This window comes from Neopsephotus bourkii, unplaced genomic scaffold (assembly GCF_033783945.1).
Source record: "Neopsephotus bourkii isolate Nb327-2 ecotype Australia unplaced genomic scaffold, CSIRO-AGI_Nbou_v1 NB_1760, whole genome shotgun sequence".
In the NCBI taxonomy this organism is placed as follows: Eukaryota; Metazoa; Chordata; class Aves; order Psittaciformes; family Psittacidae; genus Neopsephotus; species Neopsephotus bourkii.
The window spans coordinates 6859125-6878727 of NW_026902234.1; the positions used below are offsets into that span (position 1 = coordinate 6859125).

Below are 19603 nucleotides of genomic sequence, written 5' to 3' on the forward strand. Positions count from 1 at the left end.
CCACTTTATTTTTTTTTTTTTTCCCAGGCATATAGGAGAATTTTCTGAGAATACAGAAGTGTCTTTTACAGAGGAAGAAATGTGTCCACCTCTCAAAATTGGGTCTTAAGGTCCTTTCAAACCCTAACTATTCTATGATTCTGTGGTTCTATGACTGTGACTCAGAAAGGGGTTTTCTGCATTTTCATGTCAAGAAGGAAATCAAGATGGACAATCAGCTGCATTTAGCATTTTTTCAAATAGAGCAGCTTTGCAGAGGTATTTTAAAGCACGGGGATAACTTCCTTTTTTGCTGCTTGACAGTGATGCAAAAATAACTGAAGGAACAGGTTTTAAGAACACCCCCTCTTGTTTCCCCCTGCAACACTTTAAACTCTATAAAGATGTAATTTTTGTCTTTCCTCACATGGAAGCTTGTTGGGAATGGATATCAATTCATCCTGGTACAAAAGCCATCTGTGAATGAGCCCTAAGGTTTTACTATGACATCCCACTTGCTGTTGCTGTTGTCACGTTAATAGCTGCTCAGTCAGATGAGAGTTTTTTAGCTTAGACAGGAACTGAGTCTGAGATGGGGAAAATAAACTCCCCAAAAAGACAAAAAAAAAAAAAAAGGAAGTTTTGATTAAAAAATGGCTGTCCTGATTTATCCTTTTGCCAGCTTCTATAGTAAAGTTTGAAATTATTACCTGTCAGAAATACAGGTGATTTTCCCTTACTCAGAATCAAGTTCCTTTCAGATCTGCAGGGGTGTATCATTAACTTCAATAAAAATAGTTTAGTGGAGCTTGTGACAATTCCTCAAGACTGCATGCATGTAAATAGGGAATTCTGCACCAGCTGAAGGGAAGAGTAATTTGTCTTCTGCACACTGTTATGAACACAGAAATACCCCAAGCTGTATATTTGATCACTTGATCATTTGATTTTATAATGTTTCTGGTAACGTGCAAATGCTAGAGGTTACTGTGATTAAGAGATTAGATTAAGACAGCAAGGCTTTCCCAGTTCTCTTGAAGCCAATTGAAATTCTGTTCTCTTTAATGGGGTTTTGTTTAGACTCAAGGGCCTGTAAGTGGAGCCTCAGTGGCTACATAAGACAAAATATCCACTAATACTTGGAAAACAATTCTGTCAGCTTTGAAGCCTTGCTTCTATGTATGAGGTATGGGGATGTTGTTTTGAGTTAGTTTTGTCTGGATGTTACAGTAAGTTCTGGCTCAGAACAGTTATATCTTGGGAGGATATTCTCCTATCTATTGTTTTTCATATTTAAAGAAGAGCAGGTGCTTGCTGGATAAATGGATACTGTATGCCTGCCCAGTGTTAGATCCCTGTGCCCACAGATAAACACCTTTAGTTGAAGTTGTCCCAGATTGGATTTTGCACCTAGCAAAGTATATTTTGTATAGTTCATATCTTGCTTATAAGTAGTAACTAAGGCTGTTTCAGTTTGGTTTTTTTTTTCCATACAGAAGGCCTGAATTTAATGAAAAAGTGATCATTGTAGTATATGACCCTATAGTTTTACTTACAGTTTTTCAAGGGGTGGCAACTCCCTTTCATTGCCGTAATTGGGTTTGCATAGTTTAGCAAACCCTTATGCAAATGGCAATGTGAGAAAGAAAACGAAAGTCTGGATCCGCAGGCTACAAAAAGTGAGTCAGTGCAGGTCTGCTTGCTCAGAGTCTGGCACCCGAATGTCAGTTCAGTTTCAGTGGTACACAGTGGGGTGTTGAGATGTTGTCTATTAACCCAGTGCGCTGCTAACTGGTAGAATTTAATTTGCATTTATAGCACAGCTTCCACTTGGCTGATGACCTGCACATTGTTCTTTCAACTTTGGTGCAACTGAAATGGTTACAGATCAGTAAGCAAGAAGGAGGTGCCTGTTCATGGGAGCTTTCATGGTACCTGAGGCGAGCTCTGGGGAGTGAATTTTACGGCAAGTGTGTTTTGTTTGTGAAAGGGAGCTGAGGTTTGGGTTGACAGTGGAGTTACTACTGCAGGTGGAAGGGAGTGGGGTGAATTGGAACCCATGGAACTGTGAGCTGTGGGGCTCCTGGTGACCTGCCAGTGAGTCAAACTGACTCTGGCAGAGGTGACGTTGTGGTGATGTCCTGGGTCTGGTTTGAGAACTGGCGGTGCTTTGCAATAGTTATGTTTTGACAAGGCCAGAACTCCCCTTCAAGAAAGGGAAAGCAGGGGAGAGGTGCTGGGCCCTGTAGCAGTGGTTAGTGAATGATACACATGAATAAAACAGCATCAGGGGAGATGGCATTTATGTATCAACATGGTTGTGGGAGGTTAATCACTTACGGTGCATCCCAGAAGCAGCAAGGCCCTGTAGTGCCTGTGGCCAGGCATTCCGAAACCAAAGGTGGTGAAGAGGAAGGAAAATAACACTTATAATGTCAAAATTGCTGTGTTTTCTAAGGTGCCTGGTGTATTTGTATGTCTTGGTCAATGTTTCTTGTATGTCTTGGCGTTATGCCAGAATTCTTCAGTGACATTAGGAACAGCACATTGGGATTTAATGGTAAAAAACGGGATTTCTGTTCATTTGGCATATCCCCCATTTCCCCGTGAATCAGACTGAATTCTAGACAACTCTAATGATTTAGCCATTAAGTCACTGAAACCATAATCTCTGTATGTGTGTATTGCATTGTCTTTATGTTCCTAATTAGTTTATGCTGGTGTTTTCTGCTAACTGCGGAGCACCAGGTCAGACTGCTCAGAGCTGCCTGTTATCATCTCCTTTATAAATACACGTGGAGAAGCCACCTTCCGAAGGGGATAGTTGCAGGGCAATGTTAGAACAGAAAACCTGCTACCACTGGCAGCAATAGTGGCAACCAAATGTAGTATTAAACAGATGTTTGGACCCTTGGGTTTTGCCCAGTAATTGGAAAGAATGTCTAGCTTCATATGTGTTACATGTTATGTCCTCTAAATCTTTTCCTGAGGGAGGGTTATAATGGTGATGTTCTCTGATGGGTCATCCAGGTAGGAATCCAGACATTTGAATTTCTAGAGCATGTTGTGCGTGGCCTTGACATTTGGCATGCTGTCATAACGGTACAGGCTAGCATTTTTAGATATGTTTTAGTCCAGTAAACAGTACTGGCAGATTTCATATATAAGTGGTTCTGATTCCTATCCCAGTTTCTGAAAGAAAAAATAGCTGGTGATGTTCAGGGACACACATTATGTGTAAGTTAAGTGCGGCTTACGGCTGGGCTAACCCCATGTACGATGCCGCTTGGTGGGACAGATGTGGTCAGTCACAGTTCCGAATGATCTCTCTGTTTAATTGTGCAAAGCATGCAGCACAGTTTATGCCAGCTGTGGGAGTACTGAAGGTAACTTCTTAGTAGGTTTTATACCAAGACAGGTCACCTGCCACTAGTTTTAATTTAAAGCTTATTTGATCTGGGTAGGAGAGTTTATAGTGGGTTGGTACTTAGCACTGTGCCTGAGAAGCTGTGAAAAGGCCTATGCATAAACAGTGTCACTGAACTGCCTTTTCAAGGTGATTACATCCTGCTAAAGGTCAGAGAGCAGGGTCAGGAATGGTGTACAAATTTTCTTCTTGTTTGTTTGGGAAAAGAGAGCTTAAAAGCAGACAGAAGCAGCAAACAGACATTTGCTTTGCCAAATGTCTTGCTCATAAGAACATCAGCAAATGAGATGCTCTTGAACTGGCATCCATATCCTGCCTTATGGCAGGAAAACAGTCTCTCTTGTTCCTTAGAGGTGTCTGTTTTACAGCTGCTTTGTTTTTATACCCTCAGTTATAGGTTGATTGGGCTGATTATTCTGCATTTGGGAAGTTGCCTTTGAGCAATCTAAGCATACATTAATGATTGGCCTGAGGGTAAAGCAACTTCTTCCACCCACTGGAGCAGAGGATGTTGCTCTGAACTCAAAAAATATGGTATTCTCCTCTGGCTCCTGTTCAGAGGGTGATGGTAGCATAGCACAGTCCCTGCAGTAACACTCATCCTTCCCTTGGCGTAGGTGAGTGCTGTTTGGCATGGTTGGGCTATATACATTCCTTACAATTGTATTAAAAAAAAAATGGTATTTCTACTGTACTTTATCCAAGTACAAATAAAGTGTTAAAAAGGTCTCCATAGCTTAAAGGAATTCAGCAGGAAATCCTGTGGCTGACCTGACCACAAGGAAAATTTTATCTTCTTTGTCTTTCTTCCCTTTTGCCTGTAACTTCCAGTATCTAATTGCTGTTCTATGGTTCCTGGCAATGATAGTTAAAGCTGAGGGCTGATTACATTTTTATTTTTAATATCTTTTGGCATCTATAAGCTGAAAGTCAGGACATGGAAAGACCAGAATTTAAAGTAAGCTCGTGTCACTGGGAGTGTGTTCTGTGTGGAAATCAGAGTTAATTCCAAGTTTTAGTTACAGGATAATTTACGATAATTTAAATCCGGATAATTTAAAAGCTGCTTTTCTGTAATGATTCCAGGAAGACGAGGCACTGGGTTATGAGTCCCATTTTGGGAACTGCTGAGCATCTGAAGCCTCTGTCATTCATTTCAGCAGAACTTCAGATAAATTTCCCCAGCCATGTTTTTGAAGGTGGTCCCTATGGTCTCACTTTTGTTTCACGTAATATATTTCATATAATATGGGTGTATATCATCCTCTGTGGCTTTATTACTGTCTTGAATCCATTTACTGGAATTCCTGTGCTTTTTTTTTAAGCATTTACTGCTAACCACTAATAAATCTGGAACATATTGGGACTTGGTGGGATGTTGGGTTTTCCAGGATGAAACTTCATTGTTTCCTGTTACAGGCTGTGGCTGGCAATTACCTTCCCCTCTGTCCCACCCTCAGTCATCTGAAGTCCTCTCTTACTGCACCAGTTCTTTCTACCTGAGCTGTCCCTGCTCATTGCTGCCTTTGTCCCCTTCTTCCCAGGTTGTCTCTTCCCAGGGTGGTCCTGCTGGAAGATGGTCCGGGGGTGGTGGTGAAGGCTCCTGGTAGAGATCCTGCAAATCCCATTTGAGCTGCTTCATTTGCAGTGACTGCAAGAAGTTTTAAGTAACTTGAAATGGCTCACAAGAGCAGCCAGGGACCCAGTCTGAAAGATAAGATTTGAAGTGAATTCGAGTACATGCCCAAGACCACGTCTTTTACTGAATTCTTCTTTTCATGTGTCCTTTTTGTTGTTTTTTTTTTTCTTCATTTAAAATCTTTAGGATGGTGGCTTTTGTGTAACTGCCCACTGTATTTGAAGCTCTCACATAAATGAATAAAAAATGTTAGAATCGTTGAACGGTTTGGGTTGGAAGGGACCTTAAAGATGATCTAGTTCCAACCCTGTCACGGGCAGGGACACTTTCCACTAGACCAGGTTTCTTTCGTGTTTCTTAAGTCCTTAGTTGTCGCAGACACCAGCATTAAGCAGTGGGTTTCTCAGCTGCAGTCTGGCCAGCTGTCTCTTCATGGGGTTTATGTTCACAATCATGAGGGAAATGAAAGGTGACAGAATACCTCTGCTTTTCTTCCGGTGCCCCTATTCACAGGTTGCAGCATGGCAGAGCTGTATCCAACCCCTGCAGTGACGCGGTGGTACGTGGGGTGAGGAGGGAGCAGGGTGCGTGGGAGATGCTGCAGGGAGGTGGACTCCCATGGCTGAGCTCCCGGCTGCCGAGTGTGGTTTTGTCTCGGGTTGCTTTTCTTTTTGAATAAATACTTCCTTTGCATTTTTTTCCCCTGAAGTTGAGGGAACCCAAATTGTTTTTCCATGTGTGCTTTCTCTTTTTTTTTTTTTCTGTCAAAAAAACTAGTGGAAAATTTTTAAAGTATTTTTCAAAGATCTTGATTTTTTTTTCCCCCCCCTCTAGGCTTACTCTTTACTTTGGACTGATGCCTCGTTTTTCAGTAGCAGATCAGAGCTACTGAAAAAGGTTCCTGCTAGACCAGCAAAATAACTTTTTATAAATTAATGTTATACTCTTTTAATACCTTGAGATGGATAATTGTATGCTACTGGCATTGCCATGATCTAAAGACGGTATTGAAATAAAGATGCTTTGGGCTGGCACTTTCTTGCTGTCCTGAATGAATTCTGTTATAGGCTGTGTTCAAAATAACTTGGCATCCTTGCAGCTCTGTGTTACTTAGAAAGCAAGAAAGTAAATTTTTGGAAGTAACTTCTTTCTATTATTGGAATATCCAGTGCACAAAATTAGTGTTTACTTTTTGTTAGGCACAACTTCTGGGGATTTCTGTTTCTTCTGCTAAATCCTGTGTTCAAATTAGGGTGGTGATGGTTCTGAATGAATGAATCACATCAGGGTTTCTTTTAGCTGTATGGCAGCAGTATTTTCAGATGAGTTCTTAAGTCTTGAATGTTTATGGAAGTCCCAGGTTAAAGCACATTTCCTCCTAGGGCTTATGTTTTTCTCATCTATTCTTATATGTTACAAATGTGTAACTTACCGTAAGGGTATGAATTAAGGGGGAAAAAATAAGTATATAATTCTCTTAAGAGTTCTGTTATTGCCCTTACTTTTCTACATTTGACCTATTTTCCACACAGGTAAGTGACCTGTACCTTGCCTCACACATGACGTTAATGTTTATGCTTATTTATACGCTGAGTATTTGTTGTGCTGTTGAACTTCATGACTTGTTGGTTCTATGGCAGGTCGAAGTAAATGGAAAGAGAAATGGGAATGGCTGTTGTCAGAGGAAGCACAAATGAATGATGTGCCAAAAAAACACTGAAATTATGGTTGACTTTAGACCTCAGTTTTTAACTGCTTGCTAAGGGTATGCTGTGATAGTAATTCTTTATCTGAATATGATTATTTATATGCATAACACACTTCATGTGTGACCTCTGTTTGGATTGCTTTTAGGAGCCCTGTGAATGCTGCTTCTTCACATTCTTTCATGAAGGGTGTGTGTGCACAGAGGGTTTAAAAATTACTTTTAAAGGAAAAAATTTCTGACAAATACCACACCCTCTTGCTGCAAAGAAGCCTTGTGCTGTTTTCCTTTGGTTATGTTTCCTGTTGTTTTTTCTTCCTGAGATGCATGCTACCTGAAAGTTGCCCTGGAGTATTTAGTGGTGGTACTGGCATAAGAGCCTGTATGATGAGCCAATACACTCGATGTATCCATATCCCTCAGTGTTGAGTTGTGCATGGGATCATCCTTGAAGTTAAACCTAAAAAATTATGTTTAAATCCAAACAACGGTTGTTATCCCAGTTTAACCAAGTCAAATTGAAACAGCTCTTCAACCACGGCAGGCTTCATACGTGAACAGATGTGCCCTTCATTTTTACAGAGCCCACAAGCAGCATTTCTGCTTCTGGTGGCTTCCTGAGCAGGTATAATTGCAGAAGGGTAGAACTTGATGTGATCCTTATCTTGATCCCTGCCAAGGAGAGCAGGCTGTCTGGGGACAACTTACCTTGGGTGAGAATTTGGAGAAGACTAGGTGAAATAGAAAAGGGAATGGTGGGAATGCAAAGAGAACAACCTCGTGCTACTTCAGCCTGGTCTTCATGTTCTGTCTGCTTCACCGCTTCCCTGTAAATCTCTTGAGCTAGCATCAGACTGAGTGCTTGGATCTCAGCAGTTGTCTGCTGGTTGTTGATGTGCATCCTGCTTCTGGTACCAGGTTGCCAGTGTCACCATGTTATCTGGCACGGGTCTCCAAAGCGGAGTGTGTGCACTGGATGATACACTGGGGTACAGGAAGATAATAATACTAAGACTTTAGTAGTACCTGCACATAATTTATAAATGAGTAAATGTACATATATTGGGGTGGTACACTCAAAGGTATTTTTTTTTTTAACTAATGGATGTATGCAATTAAAATAGTTTGGAGACCAAAGCTCAAGCAGATGGAAAATCAGTTTTCTTTCTAACCCTATTTGCCACGTGATTATGGCTCTGCTGAATTCAGCCTTCTGCAAGTACAGCGTCCTCCCATCTTTTAGACACTGTGTAATGAAATGAATCCCCCAGGTAGTCTGGCTGAATACCAGGCCTTTTCCAGCAGAAGATGTAAATGAAAGGGTCTGGCTGAAAGAGAAGCATGCTTGCAGCCTGCCTCTCCAATGTAATTAATTGAAATGCATCCACGTGATCCCTTCCTTTTGAGTTGTGTAGGAGTTGGTTGGTTTCCCAGTGCAGGCAACAGAGCTGTTTTCTTCTCCTGAAGTGAAATGCCTGGTATCTGATGCTCAATTCACTGAGGCCAGTTAAAGGAAGAAAAGGGAAGGGGCACAGCCAGGCAACAGGGTGACTGAGGCAGGGGGAGCAAGCATGGTGCCAAAATTTGCATGGCAGGCTGGTGAGGTGCAGCAAATGCAGAGGTGGGGTGACTTGGGTGGCATCCCTACTAGTCCATCCTGCTGTGTATTCCTCCTGTCCTGCTGCAGGAGGAACTGTTGTCTTGGAGCAGTTCTTCCCTGCCCTCTCCAAAAATAAAAGCAGGCAGGAGCCTGCTAAGGCCCTTTGGAGGACAGCCTCTGGCAGGGCACAGGAGTGGGAGCAGGGTCTTGCTTCTGATGGCAGGTGTATGAGCTCTGGCTAAACCCTGTTTGGAGTCATGAACGTGGGTTTGTGCTAATGTGGCCCAGGCAGCACGGGGAAAGCCATTTGCTCCTGTTTACACTGCCTGGTGTAGAAACTTAGGCAAAGGAGTACGGAAAAGGAGCAGGGTGGACAGACAGGTGGACATACTTTGTCTAGTTGTGTTGCAGTGGGTGCTTTCAGGGCTGACTATTAAATGACAGAGCCCCCATCTCCCAGATGGGAGATGGGTTGTAAATCCAGCTGAGGTGAGACTCATGAGCTTTACAGGCTTGAAGTCCTTCCCTGTTGCTTGAGTTAAAACTACCTGGGTTTTTTTCCCTTTTTATTTAAACAGCATTTCTGCTTAGAGCATACATCCAGGCTTCAGATGGCTTGAGGTGAGGATGCAAGCCCAGAGCAGGATTTGGTCCCCTGTGCTGCACCTTCTCTCACTCATGGACCTTTCATAAATGGTGCTGCCCCTGTCTCACACCACCTCCCTGTCTTACAGGAGTGCTTGAGGGCAAATAGTTTAAGGACCATGAGATGCTCAAATTCTAGAGTCAGATCTGTACACTGTAGGGGTGTAGCCAGTGGAGAACTGAGCAGTAAAGAGATTAGTCATCTAGGGAATGGGTGCCTTGACCACTTCCTTCTTCCTATCTAAAATAAGCAAAATCAGGTAAAACTGCAAGAGGAGTACAATTCTGGGGTTACAGTGTGTTTAATATTCTGCAAGTGGAATTGCAAACAACAAAAAAAAGTGTTGATGCTAAATTAAGTCATTATAATTTATTATCCAGTACTAAGCAGTAGGGTGATTGAACTTGATTGATAATGAAACTGTTTTTGTTTCCCCTTAATTACTACAACCTGGTCTAGTGGAAGGTGTCCATGCCCATGGCAGGGGATTGGAACTAGAAGATCTTATGGTCCTTTCCAACCCAAACCATTCTATGATCTTTTGAATGGTATTCTTTTGCTCCTTACTGGCTTAAACATGTTGCACACAGTTCTGCCTCTCTGTTGCTGCATGTAATGCTGCTCGTGCTACTGTAAAAGTGCTGATATGGAAAGTAAGTTCCTGGATAAACAAGTGGGTGAGAAGAAGAGCGTGCTGAGGAAAGAGGGGAGGGTGGGCAGGGACCAGCAATCTGCCTGGGGAGGCTGGAAGGGAAGCTGGATTGGATACTGGGATGATTTCTGCAGATGCATGACCTCAGTGCTATTGACCTGAAAGAGTGGAGGAGGTCTTGAGGCTTACTGTAGTGACACACAGGGCAGATGTGGACTAGGAAGAACTCTTGCTTCAGTAGTAGTACTTCAGGCTACTATGGTCTTCAGAAAGCAATGTTGCATGTATTTCCTGTTGGTTAGAAAGTCCCTCTGCTTGGAGAAGATGAATTCTTTATATAAGTATTTGGACTCTTGTCTCCCAAAATAGGGTGGGAGAAGGGAGAGGGAAGCAGCATGGTGGATGAAGTGGGAGGGCAAATGATTAACGCAGATGTTGTCAGTGCTACACACGTGGTACTAATTTCTGTTTCTTGTGCGGTATGCAAATATGGAGCTCCGTTATTGAATAAAAAAACTTCAAGGCATTTTCATCTTGAAACACAGATTTATTCAAACTGGGGACAAGCTAATAATTTGAATGAAGTCCAATAATCAAACACTTATTCATAGGTAGGCTGTCTGAATCAGAGAGCCTGCAGTCTCTTTCCGAGTCTTTTAAGCACTTTGCAGTCTTGTGAGGGATTGTGTTGAGAACACTTGAAATTTTAAAGGTTGACTCACTGTATATTCCCCTCCAAACAATTAAGCTGTTTCAGTGGTCTGATATGTAATAACTTGTTTTTCCCTCTGCTGCTGCCTAAATTTATTCCTCTAGTAGTGTTGTTAAATGTGAGACATTTTGATTACTTTTTTAAATGCAGCAGTAGCTCAGTAACCCAGAAGCTCATAGGTGTGTGGAAGGTTGCCACAGGTAATGCAATCCTGTGCAGTTTCTTAATCTCGGCATCAAGCAAATCACTCTTGAAAGAAATCCAGTCCTTGCAGCGAATGGGTTTTTCTGCTTATTCACTCAGGTTGGGGCAGGTGCTGATGCCCCGGCTCTCTCTTCTGTCCTGTGGTCCAGCCCTGGCTGTGTTGCCAAGTCCAGACAAGCATTACGATCCTTCAGCCAGAGAACCCTGAGGTGGCTCTGAGATTCAAAGACAAAGTAAATGCCCCCTGATGCTCTGGGTGCTTGGACTTTCTTCACAAGCTGAAGAACCACTGCTGCTGCCTTTTCAAAGACTGGGGAGTGGACAAGCCTGTGCAGTGCCCTTGTGAGACATTGACAAGCAAAAGTTATTTGGTGTCACTGGGAGGAGAGGGGGAAAGGAATAATTTCTTTCCCTGACTCCTGATGGGTGAGACATGGGGAGAAAAAGGGAGGGAGTTGAGACAGGAGTGAAGCAGAGCATCCAGTGGTGTCCAGCTGGCCCTGGGTCCGTGGCAGCCTGCCTGGGAGGGAGATCCCTGGTCCACTGCCAGTGAGTTTGGGAGGAAAGCAGCTACCAATGGTGTTAGTCAGAGCATGACTGCTGTTCAAAGGGCTGGCGTGCTGTAAGCATGACGGGTTGGGCGTTATCTCATTTCCCCTTTCATGTAACCCCAAGGACGGGGAGACCATTAATGAAACCCTGGCAGTGAATGGAGCCAGAACCAGACTGATACGTGTAAGTAATTTCTGCTTTTGTAGCACTCCAGTTTGCATGTTGTTTATTTTTCCCCTGGCTGTCAGTATTCCTGTTTAAGCCTTAAAGGTAATAATTCGCAGCAGTAAGGGTGAGGAAGAATGCTTTTCTTAACATTAATGTCAAACATAGTGTGATAAAATTTCTATAACGTTTTGGCTTAATGGGATGGTGCTAGTGGAAGTACTGAATAGTTCTGATCGCTGTAATGCTCACTAGGGATGCTTTTTCACAGCTCATGTAAGAGGCCCCTGAAGACATGCTGAGGAGTGAGCGCAGTATTTGTGTTTGAAAATGGTGGCAAAAATAGGCTGCTGGAGAATTAAAGCTCAGTCAGCCTAATTTCAATTCCTAGTAAGGCATGAATGCAACTAACAGTCAGTGTATAAGCAGTTACTGAGTAATGCAGCATTAAAAAAGCCATGTGGATTTCTAAGAACAGATCTTTTCAAAGCAGCCAATTTTCCAACTCTGACAGATAAGTATGCCTCTTAAACAGAAGGGAGGGAATAAATGAGGTGTATCTGCTGATTCTATCTTACACAAAATTTCATAAGCAAACAAGAGAAAGAGGTCTCTAGAATTAGAGCCAGGGTGATTAACTTTGTTGGAGCACAAGCCTTGCAGCATCTCTTCTGCCTCCCTGTATCCACCCATCTATCTGTTCTTGCTACTGGTTGCTGTCTTAGATGGTTGGCAGAATTGCTGCTGCCATCTCCTGTTCCTTCCTCATCTGCTTGCAAGACATGTTAGTTTGGGCTCTGTGGTACGTTTCACTGCTCTTGGCCTTGTTCAAGAGAAGCCCAAGCAGTCTGGAAGTAAGTCTAGGTCAACTTGCCAGAAGGGAGGTGTGCAGCTGCTTGGAAAGAAGCATCTATTCAGGAATTCCTGTTTTGATACAGTCACCAAACAGGACCTTCCCCAGCAGTACCTTCCTGACAGCACCTTGCAGGAGTTCTCCTTTCCCACTTGCATTCAGTAACTTGACTGGTGACCTGGATGCTGGAGCTGAAAGTTAGCTCATGAAGTTTGTGTCCTTGAGTTGAAGGAGTCTTGGGGAGCACAGGAGGTGAATTCAAAATGGTCTTGGCATGCTGGAGAGAGGGTGCATGATGAAGGATTTGAAATTTCACAAAGTGCTAACAGCTGTATTCATAAAGGAGAACTCAAATGGCCATAGGCAGGGCCATTTGGAGGACGTATTGAAAAGACAACATGTCTTATGATGTGCTTGCACAGAAAAACAGATCTTATTTTGGAAACATTGTGTGTTAAATATAAAGAAGGATCGACCTAGATTTTTTCTTAAGGGACTGTGTATTCATTACTGAAAAAGCCTGAGAGCTGTTGTCCTGCCAGAGGATAACAGAGAGGCTTTATTAGAGCAACAAAGTACTTGAAGAAGATTGGAAAGAGTGCAGCAGCCACTAGCTAGTGTGTGCTGCTCTACTGAAATCAGGAGCAGGGTTTGTGTCCATGGATGGCAAACCTATTTTGGTTGTGAGTTAATGCGTCTGTAGTCTCTGTAAGTGAAACAGGAGGAATACAATACCCCTACCCAGGAACTGGGATCACTCTTTTCTCCAAAATATCATTTCCTCCTTCCCTGTGCTCTGTTGCCAAAAGCAGATGGGTACATCAGATTACATAGGTGAAGTGAGGTCCCAAAATGGGACCCATGCCCAGACATATCCTGGATGATTGTTGGTCTGGGACGAGAAGCACCCATCTATGTCTGTGCTCTCTGCCTGCAAGAGGGTATGCGCATCTCCCCACATGTCAGGATGCAGACTGCAAAGAGCCATCCAGCCACGCTGAGCAATATGTAGCCCTCCTGTTTGTCTTCCCCCCCGCTCCCCGTCATGGGAATTGCAGAGGAGGAGGCTGGGAAGAATAGCAGAGATTGTGTCTTCCCTTTCTGGCCATCATTTTTCTGGGGCTCGGACCTGGTCAGTGCGGCTTTGGACTCTGCAGATGGAATTATAACAGAAGCCAGGGCCATGGGCAGACTCAGATAAACATTGAAGTCCTTGAGATTCAAAAAGTAACCGGCAAGTAGTGTTTATTGGTTTTGGAGCAAATTCCATTGTTTAACTGCTAACAAGAGAAATGCTGCTTTCAATTCTTCCAGCAGCATGCTGGCAGAAAGTTCAAGCCTTTCTGTTAAGTGTGTTAGAGAAGAGGAAGCTTTTGACAGCTCCCAACATCAATTACTTCCTCCGATCAGCTGCTGTGACTCCAGTCTCACAGTGCAGTAGATGTCCTGTCTGCTTGTGCCTGGTACTCCAAACCCAGCAGTCTGCTCCTGCCCCACTCACCCTGCAGATGGGTGCCCTCTGGGCCCAGGAGGGGACACTTGGTGAGAAGAGCAGGTCTAGCAGTGGAGCTAGTGTTTCTAGGCAAGGGGCCCTCAGCTGAGCAGCAGAGTTTGTCCCAGAGCATTGCTCAAGGCCTCTCTCAATAAAAGTAGCAATAGCACTTTTTTTCATAAGTTGTGTTTAAATATCCGTGAATTCAAGAGGAGGGAAATGCCTGTCGTCAGGTGAGAGCAGGGGGTTTATTTTTATCAGTGCCGTTTCACAGAAAGGAGCTTTAAAAGCTTTAAAGTCATCTAGTTCCAGCCCCCTGCCATGGGCAGGGATACCTGCCATTAGGTCAGATTGCTCAAAGCCCTGTCCAGCCTGGCCTTGAACACTGCCAGGGATGGGGCAGCCACAGGTCCTCTGGGCAAACTGTTCAGTGGCTCACCACCCTCATCCTAAAAATCTCCTTCCTTGTTTGAATGGCTGCAATTTTGTCTTGTTGCCTGAAGCTAAGTCAGCCTGGCTCAGAGGTCCAGCTTTGAGTCAGTTTGGGGTTAGCTGCTTTGACCGTCCGATGACAGGGAGAGGATGAACTGTAAGGCAGACCCAGGGGCTTTCTGATTTGATTTTGGTTTTATCCCCTTTTCTTCTTTTGACCTGGCTGCACCTTTACAACCCGGTGGGTGATCTTGGCTCCGGGAGCAGCACGCTCCGGAGGAGCGCTGTGGAGAGGCGGCGGCGGCCAGGGAATGGCGGCTCTGGGGCTCCGCCTGCCGGCGGGAGCGCGGTGTCCGCGGGCCGCGGCTCCTCCTGCTGCAGGTGGGTGCAGGGCCGGCTTTGAGCGCGGCTGTTGGGGGAGCTGTGTGTGAGGGGGGTGAGACGTGCCGGTTCAGGTCCGTGGCCCGTCCGCCTGCACCACGGCGTGAGTCAGGGGGGTTAATAATTAATGAACGTTTATTTGCACGCTATTCACGTGCAGATGGCTTATCGAATATAGCAGAGCCATCTTCTAATTACAAGTGCTTTACTGATTCTGATTCACTGGGAGAGATCCCCATCCCCTGTCCCTGAGTCCCACCCCACTCCCCTCTTGCCCAGCCTGTAGGTATACCTCCTGCTGCAAACCTGGTGGGAAGGGATGTGTTTGCCAGTCCTGTGCTGGTCATCCCAGCACAGGATGCCCATGCTGAAGGGACACCTCATTCTGCTGAAACACAGGGATGCTTCTTGTGTCTTGCTCCCTTGTGCTGGTCCTTAGCTATGCACCAGCTGCATTCACTGTCCCACACCCCAGACCCCAGTCTCCTGCTGGTTTGGCAGGCTGTGTCAGCTGGGAAAGGGCTCTTGTGAGAGGAAGTTGTGGTCTAAAGGAGGGCGCTGGTCCTTGTGACTGCGGTGGAGGTGAGGGAGTAAGGAGTGTGGTGGTGGGGGAAGGAAGAGCAGTGGAAGGAGAGAAAAGGCACTAGACCTTGTCTTTTCTGTGGTGGTGAGGTCCTAGGTCAACTCAGTCATCTCGGCAAAGTGGAACCGCTGAGGCACTAGCACACATTTCCTTCTGCTTATTTTGCCCTGGGAAGGGTGATCTCACAGGGTGGCCAGACAGGCAGCTGCAGGGTGTGACTGGCTGGCTTCTCCAGCTCCTGCAATGCAGGCACCTCACAGATCTCCTTGCAGAGGGTTATCCAAGCTGCCTGAAGCAGAGAGAAGGACGCAGACCTGGCCAGGACCTGCTGAGTATTGAACAGCCCTAGGGATGTGTCTCCACCTGTGTGCTGCTGTTTTGGTTCATGGTGCCCTGCTAGGGATGCAAATTACAATACTAATGGGAAATGTGGGTGTGAAGTGATAGTGCCCTCCCATAGTCAACCTTTGCTTGACCGCACTGGTCTAATTTCATGTCTAGGCCCTTCTCTACCTCGGCATTATCATCCCTCAGAGCCACAGCTGCTTGATCCCTCCCATCTTTTGCTGGTGTTGGAAGCCCAGGTACCAGGACCAAGGTGATGGGCTTGACTGGACTGTCTGTCTCAAGCTGTTCATGTGGCCCTGAGCTGCATTTTCCCTAATGCCTAGTCTGGGTGACCACAGACTGCATTGATGTGGCAGTGCTCCTGAGCATGGTGTCTGTGGGGCTCACCCCGTCCTGCTCTCCCCAGCCATAATTTGGTTCACAAGTTTTGTTTTAGCACAGCTCCTCTGGAAAACAGATTGCTGGTACACTAGGGCCAACTGTCACAAAGCTGAAAAAATCCTTGTATTTTAGCCAGGCTAAACTGGTTAATAAACAACTCAAATGTGCTTTAAAAAGTGTTAATTAAGGAGTTAATGCTTGTTTTCCTAGTTCCCTTTTAACAGATGCCTATTCATGTTCTCTGGGAAGCCTTGCAGCTTTTACAGTTATCATGAATCAACAAACTGTCCTTGCTTTCCTATAAGGGTGGAACCTCTGGCATGTGAGCAGTATATGAAATAACATGAATTGCAGTAGCAAGAGAGGACTCTTACTCTGTACAGCAAATGGGTTATTGTGGTTTTCTCCATGCTCAAGAACAAACTGCTCTTGCCTTGACATTTGCCACATTATTTTGGGACAAAGCTGGAGTGCATTCTTTCTCCTAGGTTAGTAACTGCCCACTGATAAGTTTAATGCAACTTTGCTGCTACTTTTGTACTTGAAGGGCCTTTGCAGGAAGAGATAAGTGGTTCAAATGAGGAAGCTCTATGCAGTGGTATGGGAAACAGCAGCTTGGAAAGATAACTTACATTGTTAATTTGTCCACAGAAAAGGGTTAGCGATAACATTAAGTGGCCTGAAGACAGAAATAGATGGAGCAAGAAGCAGGCTGTAGAGACATGGTGGAGAAGGGAGAGCAAAATGAGGCTCTGTTGGTACAGCATAGCGTTTGGTGCATACAAGTGAAAGCAGGTAAGAAAGATTAACAGGTGCATGTGCATTGTCTACCAAAAATCTTGTAAGAAGACAAGGAATTGTGCATCGGACTTCACCACAATGCACTGAATGTTGCAGATACACTACAGTGCACTAAAATACAGTGTTAAATATCTGAATAGAGAAGCTTCCTGAATTGCCTTTAGGGTCACTATGAAAAGTCAGCAAAAATAACACAGATAAAAGCAGCATGCTAGCTTATTCATCAAAATGCTGCTGTAAATCTGGGGCTGGCCCTACTCAGTTTCACAGCTTGAGAGCACAGGGGGCAAGTAGTCATGTTTTCACACGATGTATTTGCTTTTAAGTTATGTCTGTCCATAAACAGACAAATTAATACATACCCTTCCGAGTGACCAAGAAGAAAAAATACCTATTTTCCCAAATTCCTTTCTAAACTCTACAAGCATACTTTGTAACCGTTAATCTCAGTGAGTGGCAGAATAGTGTTATGAGGGTTAGATATTTGTGCTTAAAAATATTAATCTTTAAAAATTGTTTGGCTTGCTCAGTCTGAGCCAATACTTACAGGGGAGAAAGCTGCCTTTGAATGGATTGCAGGGGATGTGAAAACTGTACCTTTATGATCTTTTCTCTGTAACCAGTAGCAGGCCAAAAGGCATGTTATTAAGAGCATGCCGTGGAAAATGCCAGTGGATAGATTTGCACTTGGAGGTGGCCTGGAGCTGTGGTATGAGCAGAGCTGGGACAAGTTCTACCTGGAGGCATGTTCTGCATGTCCCCTTCAGAGGTCAGGTTGTGGCTTCATTTCTCTATCCCCATCACTGGTGGTAAGCAAGGTTTTAGGCTCCATTTGACACAGCTCTGTGTGGCAAGTGGAAGGGGAGCAATATCAGTCTTAAAGATAGTGCTGCTTTAACCTGCAAAGGATTGTCTGGGGCCTTTGAGGTGTGCAAGGGATCCAGATTGTTTTAGGAAAATTGAGTTTGAGCCCCTGTCCACACAGGAGAGACACAGCTCAACTCTTGTTTGGTCATGCAGGTAGATCACCCTGACCTGCTCTAGGAGGTGGCAGTAACTTTATGTTCACAGTTACTCCTTGCCCTGTGCTGAGGATGTCAAAGATGGCAGTGGTCTTCCAGGATATAGAGAGTGAAAATGGCTGCCTTCATCTCAGAAAAGAAGAAAATCAGAAAACCTCCTTTCTCAGCAGGTGGGAAGGAGGGGAGAGAGGGTCTTCCTCTCCCCTTGATATTGACAGAGATTCTTGTGGTGGGATAAGGTAGCCCTGTGTGGCTATTCACAGCTCACCAGTGACTCCAGTGGTAGCTCTTCCCAGGCAAGGACCTGGCACCCAGTCACACTCATTTTGTTGTCTCGGGTTGTGCACACAGAGTTGTTGCCTGTTGCTTTTCTTTTTGTCCCCATAAAATAAAACAAGTTAAGGTATATATCCAGAGGGACTGAAGTTGTCACAATAATTTTCAGTACCTGGAATATCAGGAAATTTGTAATATCAAAACACCTCAGTGATCCAGAGAAGTGGACTTACAGCTGTTGGCTATTCCCGCTCCAGGTTTTCTACTTTGTCATTTAAAAAAATACCAGTGCTGTAAGTAAAGCTATGCCCTTTCTTGTAGGGTGGAGGCTTTGCTTCCTTCTCTCCTTGGTGTTTTTGAGATGGAGACTTGGCATGGCACAGTTTGTGGAACCAGACCGTGAACTTCGATGGGTTTGTCCTCTTCTTGACAGTGTCAGTTTTTTACAGGGTGAAAGGAGGAAGTGGTTTGCCAAGTCACTTCTTTTTTTTTAAATAATTTATCACAACTACCAGTAATAACTGCAGGGAAAAGATGCAGACAGTGAGTACTCAGTGTAAAGCTGTATATGGGAAAGGCTGCTCATTGCGAACCAGCTGCCAGCAAGGCTGCATCCTGCCAGTAAGTGTCCACAGTCGCTGGGGCTGAGGATCGGCTGTTGCATCTTCCTGAGGGCACGTTGTGCTGCTTTCGGAACCGACAGCTGGGCAAGGAGTTGTACAGTCTTTTAGTTTTTCACAGGGAAATTCTCAGGAGCAGGAGCCATGCATGGAAACGGTGATAAATGGAGTTAGGAAGAGAATGGATAATGCTGGGTTTTATTAGTACTGAAAGCAAGTGGCACCAGTAACAGAACTTGGAGCAAAGTCCTTCATCATTCTTGAAATGTGTAGAGGTGTCCTAGTATTCCCAGTAGATTTTTATCCATCGCTCATCTGCAGTGTTTTTAGGGACACTGTTTTGTCCCCACCCAGAACAGAGGTTTTGTGGTCAGTTTGAAGATACCCTGCTGCTGACAGACGTTTTTTGAGAAGTGCTGGCAGTGACTGAGGAAGAGGACCTGGAGTAATTGAAGTTGGAAGTGTAATTCCAGTGGAAGCAATAATTTTGTCTCACCTGTTTCAGGAATTACATCACTTCTGGCACCATTTAAGGGAATCTTTATCTTCAGAAGTCAGGCACTTTTCCAGCGAAGCAGATATTTTACGGTAGGACACCTGAGTTGTTTTGGTTTAAGGCTTTTGTGCTAATTCTTGAATGTTTTCATGTACTTTAAAATATTATAAAAAATCCATATGAGATCATATTTTTTTATATTTTTGTGCTGAATCTAAAAGTAATCTTCTCAAGATGAAGGCAAGGGGAGTGATGTTTCCATTATACATTATTCAGAGTTTCCAGAATGAATTAGATTAACTTCTTTTGCACTGTGGACTTCCTTCTCAGTATGTATTTTTCCCCATGAATGTGGATTACAAGTTTTAATAACTCTGAAACCAAAATTTATATACTTAAAATTTAAGATCTTTTATTTAAGTGACTGAAAATTGCATCTTGCCTGTTTCTTGAGTGTCTTTATGTCTTCAGCTTTATTTTTCTAGAAACATGAGCTACTTTGCATATTTTGCTTTTGAAATACACTTCTGCTTATACTAAAAGCCATCAAACTGCTAGTCTCTGACCTTTTAAAGATGATTATCTCTAGGGAACTATTGCTTTCTACCTTTCTTGGAGATGCTGGTCGGAGTATGGG

At 44.1% G+C, this 19603-nt stretch overlaps 1 protein-coding gene across 4 annotated transcripts in view; it reads left to right on the top strand.

Moving 5' to 3' along the window:
- LIMS1 (LIM zinc finger domain containing 1) overlaps positions 1-19603 on the top strand; it is a 75702-nt gene that overhangs the window by 12100 nt on the left and 43999 nt on the right. Inside the window, exon 1 of one of the 4 annotated variants that reach the window (XM_061377802.1) lies at positions 7159-7182. The exons of 1 other annotated variant lie outside the window; for it this stretch is intronic. Coding sequence is in view for 1 of the 3 variants with exons in the window: in XM_061377800.1 (XP_061233784.1) it covers positions 18419-18471 (53 nt within the window). In the remaining 2 variants the exon portion in view is untranslated. Of the gene's footprint in view, positions 1-7158; positions 7183-11274; positions 11300-18393; positions 18472-19603 lie in introns of those variants that run through there. 2 more of the 4 variants (XM_061377803.1, XM_061377800.1) reach the window with 2 other exon arrangements.